The 16,824-nt window shown below is 37.4% G+C and overlaps 1 protein-coding gene across 2 annotated transcripts in view; it reads left to right on the top strand.

Moving 5' to 3' along the window:
* Positions 1–308: 308 nt before the first annotated feature.
* Positions 309–16,824, top strand: part of EIF3H (eukaryotic translation initiation factor 3 subunit H) — an 87,165-nt gene continuing 70,649 nt past the window's right edge. For both annotated transcript variants that reach the window (XM_082858589.1, XM_082858588.1), the window contains exon 1: positions 309–443. In XM_082858589.1, coding sequence (XP_082714715.1) covers positions 312–443 — 132 coding nt within the window. In that variant the 5' untranslated portion in view covers positions 309–311. The remainder of the gene's footprint in view (positions 444–16,824) is intronic.

Raw genomic sequence — 16,824 nt, 5'->3', positions numbered from 1 at the left:
ATAAATGTGAGCTATAATGCAGTTATGATCAACTGCCTAGTGGAGACCGACTAAACATAAAGTGCAAAACATTTTAAAAAGTCCATTTTTCCTTTCGTAAAGCTTTCTGAAAGCCGCTAACGCACAACGCGCATGTGCAGAGGATTCCGTTGCCGAAGAAGGTGATTGTAGTGAGAAAGGAGGCGGGGCCTCCCCGTGCCTTTCCTAAGAGCTCCGCCTCTCGAACGCCAGACTGCGTCTGACGTCACGTGAAGCTTGTACTTCCGCTTCCCGTTACTCACGTTTTTCTCTTTTCCTGTCCGGCAGAAAAGATGGCGTCCCGCAAGGAAGGCACCGGCTCTGCTGCCACCTCTTCCAGCTCCACCACTGGCGCTGCAGGGAAAGGCAAAGGCAAAGCGGGGTCCGGGGATTCAGCCGTGAAGCAAGTGCAGATAGATGGCTTGGTGAGTGGGGTTCCGTCTCCCCAGGCCCACGTGGGGAGCTCAGTTCCCAGCCCGGTTCCGCCAGACGTGCTTCCCGGCAGCCTCCCCACTGGGCTTGCTGAGGCTGGGACAAGGGTTTTCCCTAAAACCTTTCTTTATCTTCACTGTCTGCTCGGGAGACGCGGCCACCTTCTCTGCCATCTGGTGGGGGAGGTGAGGGCTGAGAAAGGGGACCTAGGCTAGGGTGTGTGTGTGACAGATTCTTGGGGTCTTGTTTTGAGATGCCTGGGAGAGGCTATTTGGAGAATGACTCTTCTGGGAGAGAAGTAGGTGACGGAGGTGTCGAGAGGGACCTAGGACTCTAGGGCTTTTGGAAGGGGAGAGTAAACTTTATTGCTTCACTGCTGGCATCTGATATCTGTAACTTCACAAGTGGAGATTTACTTTGTAGCTACTTTTGAGCCTGTGGTTCAGCGCTTACCTGAAACCGCGTAATTGGAATAAATATCTTTTATGCCTTCCTTATCTGTGAACATTGGAGTGCCTCAGGATTTGCGATTAAGTTTCCTTCCACCTGGTCTCTGCTTGACAAAGTAGATGAAAGCACAACTCTGGAGTCAGACTGCTTGGGTTGGAATCCAGCTCTAAAATTAGCTGAATGACATTGGGCATGTTACTTAATCTCTTTGTGCTTGGTAAATTAAATGGTAAAACGTGTTACCATTTAATTTTAGCTGCTGTTATTATTTGTAGAAGTTACAGTGGTAGACTTTCTTTAAGGCCCCTTTTCAAAGCTTTAAATATTTGTACTTTGATAACTCCTAGATTTATATTTCTTGCCAGACTTGCTTCTTGAATGCCACTCTTATATATCCAGCTGCCTGCTTGCTATCACTGTTTGGATATCTCATAGGTACTTCAAATTTAACGTGTCCAAAATAAAATTATTGACTCTCCCTCTCCTTCTTCTCTCCCATGCATTAATCTTACCTCAGTCTCTCCCATCTTAATAAATGGAACTACTATCTCTCCATTTGAAAAAGTCAAATGGAACTACTATCTCTCCATTTGAAAAAGTCAAAACCTAGGGATTAATGTATGCATGTTCTTTTTTTTTACCCTCAGCAAATTCTGTTTGTTTCACCTTCAAAATATATCAAATTCATCTGCTTCTCATCTCTATGCCACCAGCCACTTCTTATACAGACTTGAGGGTCCTGCTACTCTCGTCTCTTTCTTCAAACTCACCTCATACTTTCTTCTCGGCTTCAGTCACAGTGAGCTTTCAGAGTTTTGTTTTCTTGGCCTGAAATACTCTCTCAAATATTTTTCCTTCTCCGTGGCTTCTTTTGAGCCTTTCGGTATTGGCTTAAATGTCAGCATCTCAAGAAAGGCCTTGCCTAACAACCCGGTAAAAAATAGCCCCATCCCCATCACTCTTCATACATCACCTTTATTTCCTTTGTAGTATTTTCTACTGCCTGTAATTGTCTTGTTTGCTTTCTTGTTTGTCTCCCCCACTAGAATGTAAGCTACTGAGGGCAGGCAGGGATTATGGTTTTTCACCTATTCTATTCCCAAAACTGAACAGGTTAATTGACATAGATAGGATAAACTGATTAATTTTGTACTGCTCCTGTTTCATGTCCCGATATCTTCTTTTATAAAGATTATTTTAATGGCATCTTGACTTGTTTTCTTAGCCTGCATACTTTTATTAAAACATTCACTTAATGTGAATGTTCAGACCTTGTTAACTTTCCTCTTGAAATGTTTTTTTTTTCCCTCCTGGCCGTGTTGCACAGCATGTGGCATCTTAGTTCCCCCAACCAGAGATTGAACCTGTGCCCCCTGCAGTGGGAGCTCAGAGTCTTAACCACTGGACTGCCAGGGAAGTCCCTTGAAATGTTTTTAGTGACTTTGCAATGAATTCAAGGCCCACCAAGATGTTGTCCTTGCTTTTGTGTTCACATTTATTTGCTACTATTTCCAAGCTTCTACGTAGGAACGGTTCATTCCAGCCACACAGGACTAATTTGGTTAGCCTCATGTTTAATCACATTTGTTTCCAGTGTCTTGGTAATGGCCAGGGCCAATTTTTCTTCTTATTTTCTTGAGCCTTTCCTTTCTAAGCTTTAGTCCTGTTTCATCAATTTTTTTCTGTATCTTTAATGTTACCTTTCTCTTAACATGTGACCATTGTCAGACTTTCCCATATTAAAATGTTCAGCCCTGTCTCTTTTTACTTAGTACTTTGTGTTCATTCTTAGTCCCCACTTTTTTCCTTGAAGTCAGTGGTTAAAGAATTTGTCTATATTTGTGGTCTTCCATTCTTTTTTTAACTCACTGCTACTAGAATCTGCCATCACCAAGTCCCTGACTTAGTTTTTAAAAAGGTCATTGATAACATTATCAAAAAACTGTAAAAAAAAAAATCAAGATATATTATACATGCAAAATAGTGTCTGTAGTACATAATTTAAATAATCACAAAGTAAACATCCACTTACCTGGCATTTAACTTGAGAAATAGAACATTGAGTACCTTTGAAGCCCCTTCCCCTGTTTCATCCTTTTCTCCCATCCCTTCTTCGAAACCTATAATCACTCCTGTGAGCTTTGTTTCAGTGATTTCTTAGTTTTCTCTATAGCTTCACCACACAGAGTATTCCCAATTTGTTTAGTTTGTTCTGTTTATATTAACAAAAAATGAAATATTAATTAAATCATAGTATATGTTCGCCTGTGTCTCTCTTTTTTTTTTTTTTTGCGGTACACGGGCCTCTCACTGTTGTGGCCTCTCCCGTTGCGGAGCACAGGCTGCGGACGCGCAGGCTCAGCGGCCATGGCTCACGGGCCCAGCCGCTCCGCGGCATGTGGGATCTTCCTGGACCGGGGCATGAACCTGTGTCCCCTGCATCGGCAGGCGGACTCTCAACCACTGCGCCACCAGGGAAGCCCTCGCCTGTGTCTTGAATCATATATATGCGTATCTCATACCATGATTTTGAGATTATTCTGTTCTAGAGTGAGGAGCTATAATTCATTCATTTTCATTACTATATAGCATTTCATTGTATGACTAGAACATAATTTTCCTCATCTAAATGTTAATGGACAGTTAGATGGCTTGTTTTCGTTGTGTGAAATGATATCTCTCAATAATCTTAATTGTGCATTTCAGTAGGCTTGTCAGTGTGTCTTTTGTTGTACATTGTGCAGAGTCAGTGCTCAGTATATCCTTGTAGAACGGATGAGTGAGTCTTCATTGTAGTCAAGTGGTCTCATTGTTCCTAGAGAAGATCAAGCTAATTCTTCCTATTGGACTTTTCATGTAAAACCCACCTTGTTCCCCCCAAACCAGGCTGAATCTTACCTTACTTATGTACATTATACTTTTGATACTCAAAGTATGGTCCAAAGACCAGCAAGACAAGCAGAATTGGCCTCGCCTGGTAGCTTGTTAGAAATGCAGAAACACAGTATTTCAGAATTTTTCCTGATCTACTGTTTCAGGTAATTTATAGCATATTAATGTTTGAGTAGTACTGCCCTGGGCCACGTCGATCTCTTCCTTTCTCTGAACTTTTTGTGGTGACAGCTTGTGTTGCTCATCTTGGCGTGTAATCATATGCTGTTAATGAAAGGTTTACTGTATATTAAGGAGAGTCAGGCAGAGTACTAGTAGGTCTGTAAGTAAGGTAGTTTACCTGCCTTAGGTAGGCAAACCTAAGTCCATCTGACTTTTTCATCTCTGGTTGTTTCCAAGGTTTGGATAACCCTGCAGACATCCTGGACATTGTTTCTTTCCCTTAAGGCGAGAAAGCTTGTTGAAATCCATTTCCTTTTTTAAAAAAACTTCATGACAGTGCTTGCTTCCTGTGTTTATGGCATGTACACCATTGGTGACGAGCTATATTAGTGTTGTTCCTTGTAGCTTTGTGGGGATGATCGAAGGAGCTTAGCATACGTGGTACTTCACATGGAGATGATTTAATAAATAGCATTTCTGGACCTTAGTTTGTTCTGCTTTAATGTGAGGATAAGGCATGGCCTTCCTACTGTAATAAATAAAAGCTTAACATATAAAATTTCCTACTGATGTTTAATCATTGTCAATAACAGTTTTAGTAGCTGGGATTGATTTTAATAGTTGGTATTAGTTACAATGGGATTCCAAACTGGATGCCTGACCAAGTAAATGGAATATAATGAGAAATTTAAACTATAGTTGTTGCAGTCCAGATGAAATGGCATATATCACTTCCCACATGCCTGCTTCGACATTAAAAGGTGTGGGCACAGTAAGTCTTTTACATCAGACTACTGGTTTTTTATCTTTTGCTTTCTTGTCACCTTTGGCTTCAACTAGCTCCTGTATAACTAGAAGTTCTGATCTTATTATCCAGGATTCCATAAGTTTATCCAGATATTTTAAGCCTTGGCAATCTTTTTCTGGGCCTTTAGCACCGATATTGGGGAGAAAAGCCTCTATAAATCATTAGGCTTTGAAGAGGGTGTTTGCCAGTTCTTATTTTTGTGGTCAGATCCTCTAACTTTTACTTTACCAAGTCTCCTTTAGATAGCTTTTTAGATAAAAGTTCCTGATTTCAGCACTACATGAAAACTTGGTTGCATTTGCTTTTCTCTGGGAAATTAGTTCATAATTTTGTTTTTGTAAAATATTTAAATTACAGTACTTGGATATTATTTCATTTGGCAGGATATGGGAAAATATACTTAAAGAGAAAGTAGCTTTATCTTTTCCCCCTGCAAACTACTGTTTGTAGAAGATTGTTCTATAAAATGGTTATCTCCTGTAAAGATTAGACTTGATAACAAAGTATAGTGTAATTTACATATCCATCTATTTGATGACAAACTGTACTTGTTTCATCAAAACCGAAGGGCTGAAGTGCGTACTGGTATATACCAGAGCCGTATTCTGGAGTTTTATTGATGTTGGTACCAAGCCCAAGCATACAAGGAAAAAAAAAATGGATTTAGCAAAATAGTGGTAACTCAGTATTAACTTACTCAAAATATAAAACTTTTTTGCTCTTTGAGTCTGAATATCAACTGTATTTTAGCATAAAATTTTAAGGATTTATTTTCCTCCCAAATAGTACCAAAAGCCACAGGTATTCATTGTATCTTGATGATTAATATGAAACATTTTTTTTTCTCAATACCTTTACCTTCTATCCCTGTCCCCAACTAGTTTCATTTGATATAAGTAGCAACTGTTTGTTTATCTATGGGATAGCAGTAATGTGCTAAAATTGGATGTTTTAGAAAACAAAAAATGGTATACGTTCATAGTAAGAAAAATTTGGAGAAATATAAAAAACACAAAGGAAATTAATTTATAGGCTCATAACTTGAGGGTGGGTACACTATTAAGAGTTCAGAATTTTCTTTTCTAGCGTTTCTTCAATGCTTTAATAAATATCTATAGTTGAAGTTAATGGGTTAAAGGTGGTTGTGCACATTTTTAAGCATATTAAGCACGTTGCCAAACTGCTCTCCAGAATAGTTGTATAGTTCAGTGTGCTTTCCCACTTACAGAGTATAGAGTGCTGTTTCTTGACACCATTGCCACCTGAAAGTTATGGTTTCTAAAAATCTTAGTTTTTATTTTTAAAATTAAGTATGCATGTTAGTATGCTTGTTGCAGTGATTCATCAATTCAGTAAATATTTCTTGTCTGATAGTGATAACACTCACAGATCTGCCCAAGTCACCCAGTCTTCTGGTATTATCTTTGATTGTTCCTTAGGGTTTCCCTTGGATTCTCTTAAAGTCACTTACTTAGTAGCTGTGGTCCTAGAATGCAGAAACTCCTTGGAAAAATCCTTATTACACAAAATAAAATCAAACTTTACAGCCTGACTTTTAAGATCCTCTTTACCTTTTGTTTATAGCCTCCAAATGAGAGCTTGTAGATATACTGTTTTCAAGTTTGGTTTAAGGGTAGCCTTTAAAACAAAACCAACATCTTTTTCTTTTGGGTGGAAGAAAACCCATTTTAGATTTTGTTCAGAAATGCATAACCTTCAGTTTTGTTCTGAAGGACCTCTTGAGGATAAATAAGGTGAATAATCACCTTCCCCTGGGATTATTGTGGTATACTTTTTATGCTGGAAAGTTGAAGTGCTTTTATTAAACCTGTTTAATTAAACACAGCCATTTCTCTGGGTACACATGGTACACAAATCAAAACGCAAAAAAGAGTAGGTAGTGAAAAGAAACTGTCACTTTCATTCCTATCTTCACCCACCCTCTTCTCAGGGGCAGAGTCGCAGTTACTCTTTTTGAATGTTTCCTTCTGGACCTATTTTGGCAAGTATTGCCTCCTGTTAAGGAAGCAGAAACAAACTGTAATCGAAGCACCTAAAAATCACCTTAAGGCCTTCTAATTAAGCAGTGGTTCACGCTCCTGAATATAATAAGCTTAAACTGTGTTGGGAAGCAGACAGCTCATAACAACTTTGAAATTTTGTTTGTTTTGTGTGAGAGGGGAAATGAATTTTGTTCCAGCTAAGCCTCTTACTTTAGGAAAACTATCTTCTAGCTATATGTGGGAAAATTTGCTTCTTGGTTATGTATATTGAGTTGGTAAAGTAAAAATTTAATATTGTAAGTTAAATATCCTTCTCAGTTAACAGTTAATTGAAATTATACATTTGTATGTTTGATTGCATCATTGTACTTTCTGATGACTAATTTTTATGATGAGAGCAGAGCTATTCTGTTGAATTTCTTGAGGCTGCGTTGTCCTTCTTCCCCTTTCCCCAACAATTAATAGTTGATTTAACTTTAAAACTGTGGACCATCAATGAGCATTAGATCCAAGAGAATAATTATGAACTACAGTCTTTCAACTGCAATATTATAGAAGCGATATTGGTTAAGTGTATTGGAACATTGTAACTGATCCCATATGTGTCAGGAGCAAAATATCTTTTTTTTTTTCTTCTTCTTCTTATTGAAGTTACTTGAATTTTTTTCACATCAAAACTTAACAGCAGTGATTTAAATCCTATTTATTATTTGACTCAGCCAGTTATGAAATGGAACCCCATCCCACTTGAGCCATAAAATGTGTTAAATTTAAGACTAATGCTGCTTTCTGTTTTTTGAATTTACATTTTGGCAGTAACTACCTTCTTTGTTCAGTGTTAGAAAAAATGATCCAGGCTTAACCAAATAAGAAAACTGCCAAGTTCACAGATCAGTCAGTGAGAGAAGCCAGAATTAAATGAAAGTCTAGATATTGACTTTACAGAATATGCTAAGGGGAGATTCTGTGGCATTACAGTTTCTTTGAGACTAAAATTCTTCTACAGTAATAGCTGTTCTTTGACGGTGATTGATGTGAGAAATTCAGGCTGTGGACCTTACTTCCCAGAATCTACAAAACTGGAATAAAGCCAGCTAGGAATCATGCATCCTGTCTGACCTCTTCTGTCTGGCTAGCAACTGGTGCAGTTTGGGCTTTACCTTTTTATTTCAGACTTTTAAGAAACTCTTGTAGTGGATCTAGTCTTTATTTTTAGCAAGGATAATGATGTTTTTAAGGAAACTTACATCCATCTATCCATACACAATATTTTGAATAAATCAATTAATCAATTTACTCACATTCTTGACTTTTTAATGCAGATTAAAAAAATCTTGCCCTGAAACCCTGTAGTATTGGTTGTTACAAGAGATAGCTCTAGGTACAGATGCCTGGTAAGTCTAAACAAAAATGGAAATTTGGCGTTAAGTGGCTGATTTTTAATAAGTCATATTTATATCTTATAAGACTGAAAAAAATCTCTGAGGAATAGACTGTGAACATTCTGAGGAGACAAGGGTAAGTGCCATGAGGGTATCTGGCATATTCTAGTCACTCTCTAAATATTTGTGGGATAGATAGATGGATGGATGAATGAAAGAGATTAGGTAAAATATTTATTGTAAACTAGTGGTTGTAATAGTCGCTAACATTTATTGAGGCTTTACTAGGCACAGTGTGATAGGTACTTTGGGTGGGTTATTTTTTAATCCTTGTAACTATGCTGTGAGAATAGGTACTGACTGATTTATCTCCATAGGAGATAGGTGGTAAGGTAACCTGCTTAAGGCCACGGATCAAGCTTAATTTTGAATTCTAGTGCCCAGACTAAACTATACTATATGGTTTTCCTGTTTGTACAGACCAGAGGTTCACATTTGTGTGTACTTGTAAGAATTAATTTTAAGCTTTTACTAAAGTTTTCTCTCTCACTTGAACATTATTTTTTTTCCACAAAAATAAAGATTAATTCTAGAGTTACTGTGTACTAGACAACAAATGGAAGACAGCAAATCAAGGTTTGCATGTTGGGGCTTTAGCTGGGCTCGCTCACTTGATAAATGATTTACTGTCTTACTTCTGTCTTACAGAGCATGTGATTCAAAGTGAAGTTCTGCTGCTGAAATGAGTTTGTTTTTACCCTTCTTAAAAATACAGAGTTCAGAATAGAATCAAAACTAAGAGAATCGTGGTCTGAGCCCAGCAAGTGCCTGTCCTCTCCTGTAGCAAGCGGGGGTTGGGGGGAAGCTATGGGTTTGATAGCTACACAGTTTAGAGTTCACATCTATTGAGATAATGTTATATTTTGAGAGACTTCGTTATCAGTGACAAAAATTAGGAAGTGTTTGATTATAAACTCTCAATGTTCCACTCCTGGAGTTGGGAGAGAACTGTACCTGCCTAACGTTACAGGTTCTAAAAACCAGTGCTGATTAAGTGTGAACTGTTACTGGTCTGCCTGAGACAAGCACGGGATTCAGACTAAGTCTTCAGAAACTTTGACAGCAGTTTAATACTGTTTTGTAGCCAAGCTTGTGACCCCTGGGCTTGTATTCTCTATGTCTTTAAAAATATGTTTTCACTGTCTAGTAAGTAATTTTTATTCTTTGACTAAAATACTGGTCTGTGGTAGACGGGAGGAAAATGAGTTCTTTGCTGCTTGTAGTTTGAGAAGCACTGTTATAAATGATTTTTATGCCTATTTTAGATAATAGCATCTTCCTATAACCAGAGGAAGGCCACTTCCTATAACTAGTAATATTTAGTAGAACCTACCTAAAATAATATTGTGATCACTAAATACCACTACTTTTACTTTTTTTATTATCAGGTTTAATGGTAAAACATTTTAATAATGTCAACATTTCTTATCTGTGAACTCTAACAAGATGAACAAATAGATTCAGTGTTTGTTTACCCTAGGTGCACAGTACAGGTTGCAACCTCAGAGCAGTCCTTATGAGCTCAGGTTTATAAAAGAAGGTTAAAAATGATAGATGGTATAGTTCTAACAATTTGGAACTACTTAGGTCCCAAATCATTTAAACTGGGCTTTCAACAGATCCTTTTTATGTGTAGTACAGAGACAGTGGGAAACCTGCTGCTTTTCCTGGTGAAGATTTATTGCCATAAGTTTGAATTGATATTTTGCTGATTTATAATTGGCTTAGGTTAGGCTTCTCTTAAACAGATCTGTCTGCTTATTGAAAACCAGTCTATGTATCTGGAAGTTACCTCTTTCACCTTGATGGTGTGTACATATGCATATTTTCTGGTAATTTTTGTATGTGTGCAGCGACATCTGTGAATTGAGTTGAAGAGTAACCGTATCAACAAGAGATTAGAATTTAAAGTCAGCAGGTGCTCAGGCTTATAGTGTGTGGATTTTTTCTTTTTCTTTTCCTTTCAGAGCCACTTAACCATGCTTCATTCAGTCCATATTTTTTTTTTAATGTACCCCAAAGAACATGCTAAAATCAAGATACATTATGTCCACACCATTCTGTCAACTCAGGAGCACTGTCAAAAAAGGAAATTAAATTAGTTTGCTCTTCTTTGTGCAACTCCATACAGTAAATTGCAGTGATTGCTGTATTTTAAAATCATTTCCCTTAATTTTTTTTATTTGATGTTTTTTGAATTAAAAACAAATACATGCTTATTAGGACTAAGTAAATAATACAAAAATTCATAGAAGAAAAGGTATGTCCTTCCACACCATTCTTGTTCATACAAACATAAATGCATAACTGCACGTATATAATACATTTTTTTTTACTACTTTTTAAAACTCTTTCTAACCCTTTGTATGTCATGGGCCTCTGGGAATCTGGCAAATGCCATGGACGTTTTTTCCAAGAAAATGCCCTTAAGTATGTAGACACAAAATATTGCATTTGATTTTAAGAGGTTCTTAGATCTCCTTCAGTTCCTTTGTGACCTTCAGGTTTGAATGTTTGCTTTTAGGGTTTATAGACTTGGAGAAGTATACTTGTTAATGTAGAAGTTTGGGTAGTGTGGATATTTTTTAGCCATGTCTTTTTTTGGGGTGTGTGTGTGTTTGTTTGTAAACATGTAGACATCCAATTTCTGGTGAATTATTTTTATATAAACAGATTTTTCTAGGTAACTGAAATTGTCTATTAATTACTTAATTAATCTCATTAAATTCTAAAATACTTCAAAAGAAAAATTCTGAATGTTACGCTTTGACTTCTAAAATAATACAGATTTGTTTTTGATTTATTTTGTTTTATTTTTGATTACTTAGGCTTATTATAAACTTGAGTTATTTTAAACTTGAGTTTATATATACACATATAAAATATAAATAATGTCAGAATATAGCAGTGGTTCTTAATCTAGTTCCTTATAGCATTTCAGGGGATCTTTGAAATTGGGGATAAAATTTGGAGTGGGCACATATAAATTGTTTCTTCATCGTATAGACATTTTAAAAGTACATACAGTTTTTTAAAGTTAAGGTATTATTTATACACAGTAAAACCCACTCATTTTAAATGTTCAGTTTGATGAACTTTAGTAGTTGTAAATAATTATATAATGGGAACCACAATTATACAATTATTTGTGCCCTTCAGCCCTCAGTATCCTCCCCCTCACCTTGGCCCCAAGGCAACCACTTATCAGCTGTGGTTTTGCCTTTTCTAGAATTCCATATAAAGGAAGTCATATAGTACATAGCATTTTGTTGACTTCTTTCACTCAATATAATGTTTTTGAGATTCTCTGTTGTTGTATTGATACTTTGTTCCTTTTTTTTTTTTTTTTTTTTTTTTTGCGGTACGCTGGCCTCTCACTGTTGTGGCCTCTCCCATTGCGGAGCACAGGCTCCGGACGCGCAGGCTCAGCGGCCATGGCTCACGGGCCCAGCCGCTCCATGGCATGTGGGATCCTCCAGGACCAGGGCATGAACCCGTGTCCCCTGCATCGGCAGGCGGACTCTCAACCACTGCACCACCAGGGAAGCCAACTCTGTTCCTTTTTAGTGCTGAGTAGTATTCCATAGAATGGATAGCTTATTGCAGTTGTTTATCCACCTGTGTTTGGTAGACTTTTGGGTTGCTTCCAGGTTTTGGCTATTATGAATAGTGCTACTGTGAACATTTGTGAACATATCTTTGTGTGAATATGTTTTTATTCTTCTTGGGTAAATTCTGAGGAGTAGGAATTTGGATCATGTAGTAAGTTTATATTTAACTATACGATACTGCAATTACTGTTTTCTATCTTTCCACCAACAATTTTCATGGAGCTCTAGCTTTTTGGAAAGGTCTTAGTTTCCACTTCCTTGAGTCAAACAAGTCAAGACCCCATCTGCTGACCCAGGACAGAGATTGGGCTGCAGCCCAGTTCCTTGCCCTTGGGGATTGTATCTAGGTCTGATGTACCTTTGGATACTGCTGTGTTAACTCACAGGGCTAATGCTCTGGTCTGTGAGTTTTCTCTTCTAGCTTGGTTGACTGTCTCGTAAGCTTTTCAGAAATGCAGCTTATTCATCATTTCTGCATGCACACAGAAGTAGAGGGGGTTGAGGTACTTCGTATTCATATATTACAAGGCCAGAAAGTTCCAGATTCAGTTCTTAAATTACTTTTTAACTTTGAACTTCATTAGAGTTGCTACCTTGATTAGAAGAATTTTGGGTGGTAACTTCGTAGACCTATGTTTACCAGGTAAAGATTAACCTTGACAGTGGTATTAGAAATATTGCTGATTATAAAAGCCATGGCAAACCTTTCCTGAAAGGATTTTATTAATATATTGTTTCATAATTCATCAACAAAAATGATATGAAATTGTTAGTTTTGAATTATGTAGTAGTATCTTAGGATGTAACTGAGTCTGCTAGGACATTGGGTTTATTATTTATATACCAGAGCTTTTGGTAAAAACATGAAAGTGTACTACTCGCACCCTACTGTTCATCCCTTTTTAGGCCTTTTTTGTTCCCTTAAAATAAAACTTGTATATTTTATGAAAAACAAATATTAGTATTTTTTTGAACTAGTGTTTAAAACCCATAGTTGGCAAATATTCACTTCACCCAGCTCTTTGTAGGGCTGGCTGCTTGTTCTTCAGCTCTCTGCTCAGGGGTCATCTCAGAGAGAGGCCTTTTCCAGATCAACCTAGCTAACAGCACATTTCTCTATTTTCTTCATAGTGCTTTTAACAATGTATACGCACGTTAATTTTCTTAATTGTCTTTCTAGAATAGTGTTCTTAAACTGTGAGAAACCCCAACACTCTTTTTAGAGGGTGTCTGAGATCTAAACTATTTTCATAATAATAACTATAAACATTGTTTGTCACTTTTACTCTCATTCGTTCATGAGTGTTTAATGGAGGTTTTCAGATGTTACATGATGTGTTATGTAAAAGACTGAATGCAGAAGCAGATAGGAGAATCCAGTTGTCTTTTATTAAGCTAGACATTAATAGGATTTACGAAACTGTAAAACAGTGTCATTCTCCTATCCTGGTTAAAATTTATTTTTGAAAAGGTAAATGTTTTACAGAAATGTGAAACAATGTCATTTTTGTATCCTGATTAAGTTTTTTTTTTGGAAAGTAGTTATTTTTCATAAAAATGTAATTTAAGTTAGTTTGTGATGCATTTATTGTTTTAAGTGAATAAGGTATTTTGAACATTTTTGGTTTGAATTTTCATATGTAAATATCAATATAAAAGTTCTTTGAGGTCCACAGTAGTTTTTAAGAGTGTTAAAAGGGTCCTTTGATCAAAATATGTGAGAACTGATGTTCTAAAATATAAGTCCCATGAAAATAAAGGCCTTATGTATTTGATTTAGTTTCATATTCACAGAGCCTGGCATTGCTATAACTGGCCTGTAGAAGTCACTCAGCAAATATCTGGGTGAATGGATTAATGAGTGAATGAAAGAAACTGAAAATAACAGAATTCTGGTGATTCTATGCAGGGCTTCCAAGTTTTTCTGTAGTAATGGGTCTTTGTAGACATCATATTTGGTAGAAAATTACTCCAGTTCATCAGAAAACATAATCTTTAATTTGGTAAGATTTAAATTGTTCCCTGGTATGGAACTGAAAGTTTCTGATGTGCTTTTGATTAGAGATTCTGCTAAGTGTTCCTTTCCAGGAAGGATGGAAGATTTAACCCATCATGCTTATTAATTAACTCTAAGTTTAGGTTGATTGACTTCTGGTATAATTAATTTATTTGGATATTTTAGATTATTATTTATATTTTGTCCTATAGTATTGAGAATACTTTTTGTCTTGGAAGTTAAATTCTTTGTTGCTTTTAGCCTTTTGGGCAAAGTTAGGTTTTCATTTTTTTTTTAAAATGCCAAACACTTAAAGAAATAGTATTTTGTTCATTGGAGATTAGAAATAGTCTGCTTTGCTTTTTCAAATTGTCTGCACTGAATAGTAAACAATAGTAGGAAAAAATGGTTCCTCTAGTGTACTTTCAGCAGACAGGAAGTCTGTTTACTGTCTTGCAAGTTGGGATTCTTTGGCAAGATTTGCCCATGCTGAGAACATGCGAACTTCAGAAAGCTAGGAGATGGTTCTAGAGACTGCTGACCTATTCCAAGAACAGTACTTACTATGCAGGGCATATCAAGGAGGTTAATAAGCATTTAGACTCCGAATATGACAGTGTTGGGGAGGTGTAGAAGAATTTGGTAATTTCACATTCTGCTGGCCAGTTTGTTTCTGTCCCGTAAGGCATAATTTGTAGAAGAATCTTCATTTACCTGCTAATTTATAGGATACAGGAACCTGGTCGGTTCATAAGTAGTAGTAGTTCATAAGTAGTCATAAATATGGGGTCAAGCTATAAAGAGTAAGTTTTACTCTGCTATAGACACGTGAATACTTCTCAGATGAACTGCTCACATTACCTTTCCTCTCATTTTTTAATTGTAGGGATCCTTCCAAGTAGGGCTTGAGTTTCTCTTTATGCTTTTATAAATAAAAGGTTCATTCTTGGGTCTGTGTTTCTCAGTGTACTCACTTTTTAGCAACACAGGGAGTCTTAAAACAGGAAAGAAAACTTGTGGTTTAACCAGTTGAGTGCATTGCAATCACCTGAGAAGTTATAACAGAACAAAAGGACTTCCCTGGTGGCGCAGTGGTTGAGAATCCACCTGCCAGTGCAGGGGACACGGGTTCGAGCCCTGGTCTGGGAAGGTCCCACATGCCGCGGAGCAACTAAGCCCATGTATCACAACCACTGAGCCCGTATGCCACAACTACTGAGCCTGTGCGCCTAGAGCCCGTGCTTTGCGACAAGAGAAGCCACCACAGTGAGAAGTCCGCGCACTGCAACAGAGTAGCCCCTGCTCACCGCAACTAGAGAAAGCCTGCGCACGGCAACGAAGACCCAACACAGCCAAAAAAACAAAAACAAAAAAACCCACCTCATTAAAAAAACAGAACAAAAAAGGAAGGCTGGTCCATACTACCTCATTAAAAGTTAGAATGAAGTAGGATGTTAGAATCACCTGGAGAATCTAAAAACAAAAATAGAAACCAAAACTAAAAAAAAAAAAAAAAAACCCACAAAACCCCAAACCCAAAAAACCGTATAGGAACCCCAACCCAGGTTAACTAACTCTGATTTTTAGGGATTGGGTTTCAGGCATCAGTATTTTAAAAATACTGATGGCTGTCATATGTAGCCGGGGTGAAGACCTCTCTTCATTTATTTAAAAAAGCTCCCCAGGTCATTTTGATAAGCTAAGAACATTTGTGATGCTTATAAACAAAGTATAATAGAGGAGTATGTTTTTGTTTTGGGGAGCTATTAAGTTTTTCATGTATCTTGCTTTTAAGAGTAAGACCAGGTAGCATGACATCAATAAACAGGATTAATTAAAAGTATATCAGCACTGTTTTATGGACAGAAGCATATGATTGGTTGGAGGGAGAGAAAAATGAAAGGCTAGTAAGCATGACTGAAACAGGACATGTGTGGTGGAACGTTCCCATCTTGTGGCTTGTGAGGATAGTGCTGCTAAAGATAAAGAGCTGAATCGCATTCTTACAATCAGTGGCAGTTTCCTGTTCATGATACTTCTTATCAGGGCACAAAAAATGTGACCACCAGTACCATTCCCTCAGTCTTTTTTTTTTGGGGGTACGCGGGCCTCTCACCGCTGTGGCCTCTCCTGCCGCGGAGCACAGGCTCCGGACGCGCAGGCCCAGTGGCCATGGCTCACAGGCCCAGCCGCTCCGTGGCACGTGGGATCTTCCTGGACCGGGGCACGAACCCGCGCCCCCCGCATCGGCAGGCAGACCCCCAACCACTGCGCCACCAGGGAAGCCCTCCCTCAGTCTTTTTGCTGTAGGTCCCTGTAAATCTTTCACTGAACTTTTCTTACTCCATGCAGAAACCCTGTGTCTACAACTTAGTTACAGAGACTTCTTCCAGAGCTGTCGCCACTGCATTCTGTTTCAGTCTTGTTATGAAAAACATATTTGGAGCCTAAAGTTACTCAGTTACTGTGAAGTAAGTAATTAAATGTACCTTGGTGTCAGAAGTCAGATCTCACTTTCCTGATTTAATAAATCTATGTCAGATTATCTGTTTCATCTTCTGTAAAATGGGAAAATAATATTACTGACTTTGTATAGTGATTTTGAGGATTAAATGAGTAATTGCATGTGAGGCACTTGGTGGAGTGTTTGGCATAAGTGACTGATAAATGTTTACCATTCATTCCTTTAGCAAATATATTTTGAGTATTTTTTATGTGCTAGTACCTGTGTTGGGTGTTGAAGATGCAGTGAGTAAAAACATCCCTTCATTTTTACGAAAACATTTAAGAGGGGAGACCATGAGCAGTACATGGGTTCTTATAAATACCAATAATATATGGAATATTTTTCTATATACAGTAAGTTCTTGGTTATTTGTGTAGAATTTCAGAAGCCTGTATGTCAGTAGTTTCCTCCTGCTCAGGAATTTCCTTTTGACATCTAAATGAGCCTACTCTGAAGTTTGTAATGCAATTCCAGTACATTATTTTTTGAACTAAAGAATTGAGA

Source organism: Leucopleurus acutus (assembly GCF_964270905.1).
Source record: "Leucopleurus acutus genome assembly, chromosome: 17".
NCBI classification, from domain to species: domain Eukaryota; kingdom Metazoa; phylum Chordata; class Mammalia; order Artiodactyla; family Delphinidae; genus Leucopleurus; species Leucopleurus acutus.
Note: the sequence above shows the minus strand (reverse complement) of the source record. Positions and strands in the feature narration are given on the sequence as shown.